General features: G+C 40.9%; 1 protein-coding gene across 1 annotated transcript; it reads right to left on the minus strand.

Moving 5' to 3' along the window:
- Window positions 1–6,552: 6,552 nt before the first annotated feature.
- On the minus strand, window positions 6,553–10,532 carry kcnj2b (potassium inwardly rectifying channel subfamily J member 2b). Its single transcript, XM_084432669.1, has 2 exons — window positions 10,114–10,532; window positions 6,553–8,911 (listed from the first exon to the last, which is right to left on the minus strand). The coding sequence occupies exon 2, from the start codon at window positions 8,672–8,674 to the stop codon at window positions 7,346–7,348; it is 1,329 nt and encodes a 442-aa protein (XP_084288795.1). The 5' UTR covers window positions 8,675–8,911; window positions 10,114–10,532; the 3' UTR covers window positions 6,553–7,345.
- Between the last annotated feature and the right edge of the window lie 26 nt (window positions 10,533–10,558).

Here is a 10,558-nt window from a genome sequence, read left to right on the forward strand (position 1 = left end):
CCAGGATTGGCCGTAACCCACCGGATTTCTTCGGTACAATGAAGTAGGGGCTGTAAAACCCGGACTTCATTTCGGCTGGAGGGACAATCTCGATTGCATCTTTCGCCAGTAAGGTAGCGATTTCCGCACGCATGACAGGGGCATTGCCACCGACCATAGTGTAGCGGACTCCCCTGAAGCGGGGGGGGAGATCGTGCGAACTGAATCGCATAGCCGAGCCTGATGGTCTTGGCGACCCAGCGGGACAGGTTGGGAAACTGAAGCCAGGCTCCCAAAAACTGTACCAGCGGGGTCATGAGGACCACAGACGCACCCTCGGTGGGGCAGTGAAGCGGTATGACTGGCCCGGACTGGGGAGGCGGAGCGTCCCGGTGTGGGGGAACAGTCATAGACCGCGTCCTGACAGAGGAGACCAGGGAAGGACGTGCGTTCCACTGGGGTCTGCTCTGACAGGGTTCTGGCGACAGAGGGGGACGAGAGTGGCGAGGCTCGTAAGCGGCGCACACTGTCATCCGCGTACTCTGGGTGCTCAAAGATGGGTGTGTTAGTTCTGTCTGGCTGGCCAGCGGCAAGAACAAAAGCATGTCCTTGAGCATCCTGGCCTGGTTGACCTGGAGGATGGCCATGGCATGCAGCGAGGCGGCGGCCTGCCCCACAGCTCTGTAGGACCTCGCCACGAGAGTGGACGAAAACCTACAGGCCTCAGAGGGGTGCTTTGGGTCACCACGCCACGTCGAAGCACTCTGCGGACACAGTTGCATCGCAACAGAGTGTTCAATGGGGGGAACCCCAGTGTACCCCGTGGACCGCAGCCTCATGAAGGGCAGAGAAGGCGGAGGAGGCCGCCGAATGATCGCGGGAAGACAACGGGGCCTTCCAGGATCTCGTGACCTCCTCATGCACCTCCGGGATGAACCAAGCATCCAACCGCGAGCGCTCAGGGCAGAAGGTTCCGTGCAAACCTGATGCTTGCGGTGGCCCGGGAAAGCATAGCCGTCTGTTCTGGATCCAACTCGGACAGTGCTGGGACCCCGGAGGGCGGCCGCACAGCCGAATTATCATCTCCAGAAGAATCCAGCTCGCCTTGTGATGCGGTGATCGACATCGATTCTTCCTCTGGAGCGCCAAATGCGATACGAGGCACATGCGTAGACGGCCCCGTGGCAACATTTGAAACACTCGCGGGTTGCTGAGCTGCAGAGGGGGGTGTGGCCCGAGGAAGCATCATCGGGGCAGTGTTCCACACCGTAACCCTCAGATCACCCTGGCCACCAGGCAAAGTGTCACCTATCGTGTAGGGGACTCTACCTTTAGACAGGTCACAGAGTCTCGATCTCAGCTCAGCAATGGTGCAGCGATCATGCCCATCAAAAGGAGGAACGGAACGATCGCACCCAGAAACACACGGGCGAGACATCTTTAAAAAGACGTGCCCGTGCAAGCTCTTTTTGTGAGAGGAAACTTTGCAATCTGCGCCGAGACGGCCAGGGAGAAACACACAGGCTGGATGCAGACCACTGCACAGATCAGCAGGCAGGAATGTGAAACTCGCTGGAATCGCCTATGACACCAACACAGACTGGAAAGTAGCTTGTCTCGAAGAACACTTAATGATTCAGAGAGAATGCAGGCTACATGAGTGAAGAGGACCTCTTGGCTCCGAAGCAAAAATATATCTGCATGTTGCGGCGTACTTCCTTATATACCCACGAGGTAGTGCGGAGTTACGCGTGCAAATTCCGCAGACCCATGGCATTTCCACTGCCATTGGCTCGTTTTGTAATACTCAAAGGTGATAGGCTTCTAAGCGAAACCCCCATTTCACTGCAGTTTTCAGGAGAAAATACTCAGCAATGGTGTTGACTTATGAATTTACACATGGTTTGTCTTAAAGCATATTAAAAACACCACATTGACATATAAAAATATTAAAACAATATTTTCACCACACGGGGCATTTTCACCGTGTTCAGTCAAGTACATTTTTGCCAATAGTATTAGGTAATCTGAGTAATCTATATGCATACACAAAATGTGTATATGCTACTATGTAATCTGTGCACAGCATACTTTTAGTAGTGTGATAGTGGTTCAGTGTCGCTAGAGGTCATTAACGGAAACTGCTTTATGTAATCAGTGTTGGAGGGAATGTGTTTTCTGTCAATAATGCTCACTCAGGAAATGTCACTGTGTGGAGATGTCAACCACAATACAGTCTCTGCTAGACAAACCTGACTCTTTATCTTGTGTTTTGACATATTTGTATCTTCATAATGCAGTTTATGTATGGAACTACAGTATATATATATATATATAGCAGAGACTGTGTAGTTCCAAACATACATAAACTGCAATATGAAGATACAGGCCGCATTTGAACAGCCTGTATAGCAGCTTCATAAAAAAAATACAGTTTAAAAGTAATATATACCAATTTCTATGTTCTCCTTGTATCACCAATATATATCAGATTGACCATCATAGACATTGGGGACTGAAATAGAGAATCCTGAATGATCCTATAAATATGTGAGTAGCTCTTGGACAGGTCATTGGAATTTTAGGGTTTATCCCAGAATAAAAATTGCAATATTGTATACTTTAAAATACAAAATAAATGTTGACGTTATGCATGGTTTCATTTTCATTAAGTGAGTCACAGAGTGTTTTTAACTTTGTTTTGAAGTTAGCATACTGTTTAAATTAGTTAGTCTGTGATACAATTCAGAATTTTCCAAAGTTTTTGGCTAGCAACTGACCTTAAACCAAACTAAACTAAACTTAACCAAAAGTTTTTTACATTTCCTCTCTAGAGCACAATGCAGCTCTAAATTATTTGAACATAAATGACCTGATATTAAAACTTTAGTGGTGCAGCCCATCGATCAACTCTTATAGGAATTTACCAGCCCATATACGCCCACAATGACACACGCAACATTTTTGTTTGCAGACTCAATGCAAACAAAAATCAGATACATGATCGAGTGAGAAACATATTGACGCAAATTCTTTACTAACACCCATTTAATCTACTTCAATGCTCTGTGAAACTGTGCGTCATATAGTTTTCCCTGCACAGCATGGTAGAGGGATAATCCTAATCTCAAAACCAGACTTCATTCATCAGGAATAACATTAGAGATTAAACCTAATAACTGTAGAGACCACACCTGAACTGACACTGCACCATTAATAACTTTCACTGCAACAGCTGCTTCATATTACCTTGTGTACTTTATTTTGTAGCTCGGATTATGAAGGCTTTGAACTCGCTTTAAATGTGAGAGGGACTTTCCTCCCAGACTGTGGCAAAGAAATACCTTATATTATTAATATAATATAACATAATATAATATAATATAATATAAATACTTGTTCGTTAAAGGGATAGTTCACCCAAAAATGAAAATTCTGTCATTATTTACTCACCCTCAAGTTGTTCCAAACCTGTGTGAGTTTCTTTCTTCTGCTTTACATTGTAGGTTCAACAAAAGAAACTCTCACAGGTTTGGAACAAAATATGGTTGAGTAAATGATGACAGAATTTTCATTTTTGGAAGAACTATCCCTTTAAGTATCTGATGCTCAATGAAATACAGTCAACTGATTTTTTTTCTTTCCTAGTAAAGAGGACATGTCATTGGATAATGTGGAAAATTGCCTAAGGGAAAACTCAGACTTTCAGCAGAACAAAATCCAATCCTCTCATTGCATCTCCTGTCCAATCGATTCTCTGTTAACACAAACTAGGGTCATGGATTCAAATTAGTTAAGCCACACAATCCTTGTCTGGATGATCCTCAATGTCAACTACATTTACAGTCTAAAAACGAATGAACTTCGGTCTCTTTAAATGTAGCGTGCATCCGTATGTGACGTCATCATCTGGAATGTTGTCACTAGGATTACATAATATGTGATGTGATCAAAATACAATCATCTTTATGAAATATCAAATATGCTGCAGGCAAGAAATATTTATAATAAAATAATATTTTATGTCACAAACATGTCAAAGATATTAATTTGTGCATTTTGAGACCTGCTGTTAGCAACACAGAACGTAATTATGCATAAAACCAAACATTTAAAAATATGGACCGGGGTTCACCTTCAATTTAATACAAATCAGGTTATATAATGCAGATTATATTGTTAATCAATAGTAACCTTTATTGTGATTTATTTTGATAGCTACTGTCACAGTCTTATACATAAAAAAAACTCATTAGATATTGGTTCCCTACTTTTTCTGGTGTTTAAATACCAGCATTGCAAGTCCTTATTGCTTGGGTTTGAACATGTCATACAAAACAAATATAATTTTTTTCTCCTTTTGTCAACATATTTATCTTTTATAACCTTTCCTAAATAGCAGCAGATAAATAACATTCGAGCCTTCATTCATAAACATTAACATTCATGTCTTCAGTCACTGAAGCTATATTGCACATCGAAAGGACATATACTGCTATGAACATGACATTCTTTACATATTATTCAAAGATTTGCTGTAGTGTATTTACAACTCTTTGACCACTTATACTGTATGAATGCCAGATTTCCTCCAAACCCTGAGATGTTGAGTGTGCTTTGACAAACCCTGTGTGGAAGATGCAGTGCATGGACTGAGTAGCTTTACGTACACCAATAAGTGCCCTAGATTAGTTTATACGGTCATTAAAATGGATGGCTAATCTTCAGTACCTGATATCGTAACACATTTATTTGTATACAGAAGTATATTTATAGAAAGGGGAGAGACGTATGTTAAGAGACCAGCTCATTAACAGGTTCCTTTCATTATTTTCAGCTAAGGTTTCAAATAATCTGTGAACACATAACTCTTCACATAAAAATGCCTACTGTCAATGACAACAACATTAGAAACGTGAAATATGGATGCTAGGGTTCTAACTTTATGCTCATTTATCTCGAATTGTGTCATCATTGCGGTGAGTTTTAAATGCTCAAAAATGCCTCTATTGTAGGTTTAATTTAATAGATGAGATCAAAAGGAAACATTTGGTTCTCATCTTCACTACAGGCTTCATTGTACCGCCTCTGCTTTTGAAGTCAAACATGATTTCATCACGACACAAGGTATTATCCTGAAAGTACTATTAATAGTGTGCAAGGACAATGGGACAAAACAGTCAACAGTCTGTCCTGTAAAATCATTGTGACTTGTAAAATTATAGCTCTGCTCCAAAACCCAGTGAGCTACATACCTAGACAGCAAGTTACGGCATCATAGACTGGCTTCATGTGTGAAAGCTGTTGCCAAACAACATTTCGCTACATTAGGAAACTACTGTAGCTCTAACCAAATTCATATCATGCATTTATATGCCTTTTAGAGTACTGCATCTTTAGCAACATGCTAATGTGAAACTTATATATTTAACCTTAAAGGGTTCATCAGGCGCTTCATCCATAGAACCTTTTAAGGGTTCCTATCATGGGACCTTTTTATGGATTTAATTTTAATTAAATTATTTTAATTAATTAATCCTTATATAGAACCTTTTTTGGCATAAAGTGTTCTTTAAAATTGAGTCAAGGGGCCTCATTTATAAAAAGTGCATACACACGCTAAAATCCATGGCAACATTCATATTCATAAAAACGGTCTTTGATGTGGAAACGTGCTTAGCGCCGGCAGAGAGTCGGATTATTGCAGGTATTTGGAAGTCAAAGCAATTCTTGCCGCTCGCCGTTCTCAAGTAAATCATTTGGACATTGACTGGTGCTCTTTTATATGTTAATGACATTAATTAGATGCCGTTTACAAGGCGGAGACCTGAAACCATTCAGCTGCCGTTCAAGATCATTTGCTATTTATACATTTTACATCTGGAAGAGAGGCATTCTTTCTCTAAATCACACATACAGACATTTGAGAAATTATGGTCAGATCAAATGTAGGACGGTTTCTACTAGGGCTGTAGTCAAGACCACCTTTGTCGAGTCCAAGACAAGTCCAAGACCAGGACTAGTCGAGTCCAAGTCAGGACCAAGTCCAAAGAGGTTCGAGTTCAAGACAAGACCGAGTCCAAAAAGGTTCGAGTCCGAGTCAAGACCGAGTCCAGGACAGGAAAAAAAAAGTCTTATGCATGACATTATCAAGACAATCATTTTGGGTTATTATTATATTCTTTTGTGTCAAAGAGCCGACTCTATTTTTAAAAATATAGCTTATAGAAATTAAATCATTATGTAATAATTAAATAATGAATGATTTTAATTCTCTTTATTTAATTCAAAGAACAACAAAAAAATAATTATATGGGCCTAAAGGCACACACACATTCGTTTCGATTGTCTGATCAGCCTCACATTCTGTTCCTGTCAATCATACACGCGATGTCAACCAATTAAATTGCATGAGGGAGGGCCAAGCCAACACACACACACACACACTCTAGAGATGCGGATAAACCGCGGATCGGGCAGATGACATGACGAAAAATAATATTTTAATTAAATTCGGGCGGGTGGCGGTTGAACCAATCAAATGAAAAAAGTTTGCCACTAAGCAAACCTGCAAGCTATGAGCCCAGCTTTCAGTACTATTGGAGGAGGCTGCCCATTAATTAGATGTGCAAGGCAAGTTTTCGGGTTGTTATGGACAATTAAAAATGTGAATATTCACGCTGCACTAGCGGTGGACTTTCAGCGAGTTAAAACATTTATTTTTTAAAGAGCCGTATGTGTGCTTACTGGGAACATAATAAAGACACCTGGACTCGGTCGAGACCAAAAGCCATATTTGGCAAGACCAGTGGCCGAGACCGAGACAAGTCCGAGTCCGAATACCAGCGAGTCCGAGACAAGTCCGAGACCATAGAAAAACGGTCTCAAGACCGGACTCGAGTACTACAGCCCTAGTTTCTACGCAACATTTTATAAACGAGGCCCAAGAACCCTAGGGTTCTAAATAGAACACCATTGAACCATATTTTCCAGGAGTAGATTTTTTCTAAGCCATATTGAGTTAGGAATTGGTTTGGAATTGGTTTTAAGTTGCTGTGATTGGCTTACTTGGTTTGGAACAGAGCTTATATTATCTATAACATGTGCTGCTCTTGTCTATATTACAAATTGATTGTGTATAAAGTGTCAGAGTAGATTTGAAAGTTCATGTTTGTTGATCTGTCTTCCTAGATAACAAGTCAAAGTGAACGTTTCAAGACATCTGCAACCCAACCTTTTGGGTTCCTCTCAAATCAATGGCAACATGCTCTTAAAACAGCAGCAAAACAGCCTTTCCTCAGTCAGGCCTTTTCATTTGTATGCTGTACACCAACGTCACCACATACAAAGCAACTTTCTTCAGTTGTCATATCTCTGGCTGCTGTCTTAAAGGTTTGAGTTGAAGTGGTAAAGTATCCTGACTGGAAGCCGTGCTTTTGACGTCATCAATATTGGATCCTTCCAATGCCACACTGTCTCTTCTGATGTTATTCTGGTCCTCTTCATCATTATCATCATCATCGTCATCCTCCGTTTCCTCTTTATCCATGAAGGCTACTTCGTTCTCGTAACAAAAAGAGTTCGAGCTAGATGTGATGTACTTCTTTTCGGCCAAATCTCGAGCGCTGCATTGAGGCGTGCTGGAAACCTCATATGTGTTCTCAAAGTGCGAATAGTCCACTTTGTAATGATTTTTATCCTCAAAAAGGACTGGCTCAAATCGATGACCCCACAGGATTTCACTCGTCACGTAAGAGCTGCGACACTGAGTGGTCATGGCCGTAGCTTCCACCATGCCCTCCAAAATCACGACTATCTCCAGCTCTGAACTTTCCAGTTCCTGTTTGCTCATGTCATAGAATGGACTGTCCTCATCAATCTCATGGACGATGGTGATGGGCGACACTAAAAAAATACGGTCAACACCAGTGTCGAATCCGACATCAATATCCATCTGATCCAGCGGGATGAACTCGCCTTCAGCGGTGGTGCGAGATTTAAGCAGCTGGGCGCGAACGTGAGCTTCCACCAGGTGGCTTTTCCGGAGGTTCCCGACCCTCCACATCAGACACAGTTTACCGTCCCTCATGGCTATTGTGGCATAGTGACTGAACACAAGGGTTTCATTTCTTTTCTTAGGCTTGGCCATCTTGGCCATGACCGCACCAATAATGAAGGCATCAATGATGCATCCCAAGATGCTCTGGAAAACCACCATGAAGACAGCAAGAGGACAGTCCTCTGTTACATATCGGTAGCCGTATCCGATAGTAGTTTGCGTCTCCACGGAAAACAGGAAGGCTGCCGTGAAGCTGTCGACGTTCGAAATGCAAATCTGCTCTTGATTCTCCAAGTCCCCGGACGAAAGTGCAATAAGCCAGAATATTAATCCAAAGAGAAGCCAGGACAGTAGGAAGGAGAGGCAGAAGAGGACCATCATCCAACGCCAGCGGATGTCAACGCATGTTGTGAAGATGTCAGCCAGGTAGCGTTGACCTTTTTCACTCATGTTGATGAACTGCACATTGCAGTGTCCGTCCTTGTTGACGAATCGGCTTTGTTCTTGGTGCTGCGTGTGCACTTTGCTGCCCACGTTTCCATTGCCGTAGCCATTTTGCACAGCGATGGGGGACAGCTTCATCCCGGCTTCTTCCGAGGACACTATGCTGTACCGGTGGGCTCTCACACTACCCATCACTTCCGAATGAGGGGGCTGAGCCTCGTCTGCTTTGGACAACAGTCTGAGTTTTTGGAGGACACGTTGGAGAAACACTTTCGACCTCTCACATGGACCAACGCACAAACAAAAATCAGGCTTTCCTTGAAATCAAGCCAGCAATGAAATGGATGTTCCAAAGAAACAAAGTTTCGCCGGGGCTACGAGGATCGCTCCTCTTCCGTGAAATGACTGGACATCGTCTGCAAAACTGGGCTGAGAAAATAACACAAAGTAAGAGTTTGAAGGAATGAGTCTGAGGACTGAGACGACAAAGCAAGCAGTTCAGTTTGCAAAAAAAACATGCTTGTTTATGAACTATGACATAAAAACGGTTTTAAATTTTAACTGTCAAAATCAAAACACAAATACATTTCCACGCATGCAAAGCCATTTCTCCTTTGGCCAGCATTAATATCAAGAGTGATGTAAGACTTGACATGAGCTGACAGAGCTACCCAGAAACACAGATATATAGATTAGAGCTGCATATTCAGTCAACAACTGATACACCACATATATACAAATATATAATATATAATGACAATAAGATTAGTATTTTTAAATAAGATTTAAATAATTAATGATATTGTCATGTGCTATTCAATACTCTCTAAATTACATGGTGAGAAAAATACATATTATTCTTCATCATCAAGTGGCTTCATCCCATATCCAATATTTGAATATTTTTCATGAAGGAAAGTAAAAAGTGTCATGTCAACTAACCATATTTCTTTTGTAATTTAAGATAATCTTGTGCTTATCTGTTTTGGTCAGGTGGAATCAAGGCATAGGCATGTGGAAATACATTACATAAATACACTTGATTCGCTCTTTTTTTTCTTTTCTTTTTTTTTTCTGATGAGATCAATGCAGTGTTGTTTGCTATTTCAGTATATGACTATCAATTTCCAAGTAAGAGAACCTTATAGATCACTTTGGACTTTTACACTTGAATGCATACTATATGTATCAATATAAATAACATGTTTAATACATTAATATATAGGCCTCCTCATATAAATAACTATTTATGAATCTAGAAAATGATAACACAAAATAATATACTATTAAAAAGTGTTGCATATTAAAGATAGGGAATCTACAGCAATAAAATAAATACAGATACATCTAGATCATTCAAACTATCATTCGTAGCCTACATAATGCACCTAAATAACACTTTAAATGGGTTTAGGCCTCCAACACAAACGGATGGCATTACATTTTAATTGACAATTGTCAAACAATTTAAAATTGTTTCTCAATAAAAACGCTCTTAAACTGCCTTTGAGAAATTTTGGCAAAATAACTGTTTAGCCTATCTCTAATGAGTTCAAAAGCAGTTTAGCTACTAGTAAGCAAAAATATCGAAGCTTAAACCTAAATCTAAACAAAACAAAAACGAAGCTTACCTTACAGAGTTCAAGAACAACATAAGTTTAGATCAGCACATTTCAGCAGATTGCAGTTGTTGTTATCCGGTGGGACAGATCAGTCAAACGCTATGGGACTTGATGGTGGTTTCGATCATCTCACTCAGTGTTGGCCCAAGCTCAAGCCGATCGAAGAATAGTTTGAAAAAGCCTGTTAATCTCCGCCCAGGCTGTCAGGTCAGGCAGCTGTAATCATTACAGCATCTCTCACCGTAATCATCATAACATGATGTCATACACAATCATCAGCTTTACATAAATTAGTCGAATATTATAATTTCTTTACGTTTTTATTGTGAAGGTTTCAAGACAAACTAATGTATTTTGATACGCTAATACTCTCGAAAACAACATGGAAGTAAGTATGTTTGTTTAAATTCGTTCGTTCGTCCACGTCTTCACGATCCTGATGTATCTTTGTTAC

The sequence above is a fragment of the Rutilus rutilus genome, assembly GCF_951802725.1.
Source record: "Rutilus rutilus genome assembly, chromosome: 1".
Lineage (NCBI taxonomy): Eukaryota > Metazoa > Chordata > Actinopteri > Cypriniformes > Leuciscidae > Rutilus > Rutilus rutilus.

Bases quoted from the DNA above. Each gene is read 5' to 3' on its own strand.
- kcnj2b (XM_084432669.1), bottom strand. From the start codon at position 8,674: ATGGGTAGTGTGAGAGCCCACCGGTACAGCATAGTGTCCTCGGAAGAA.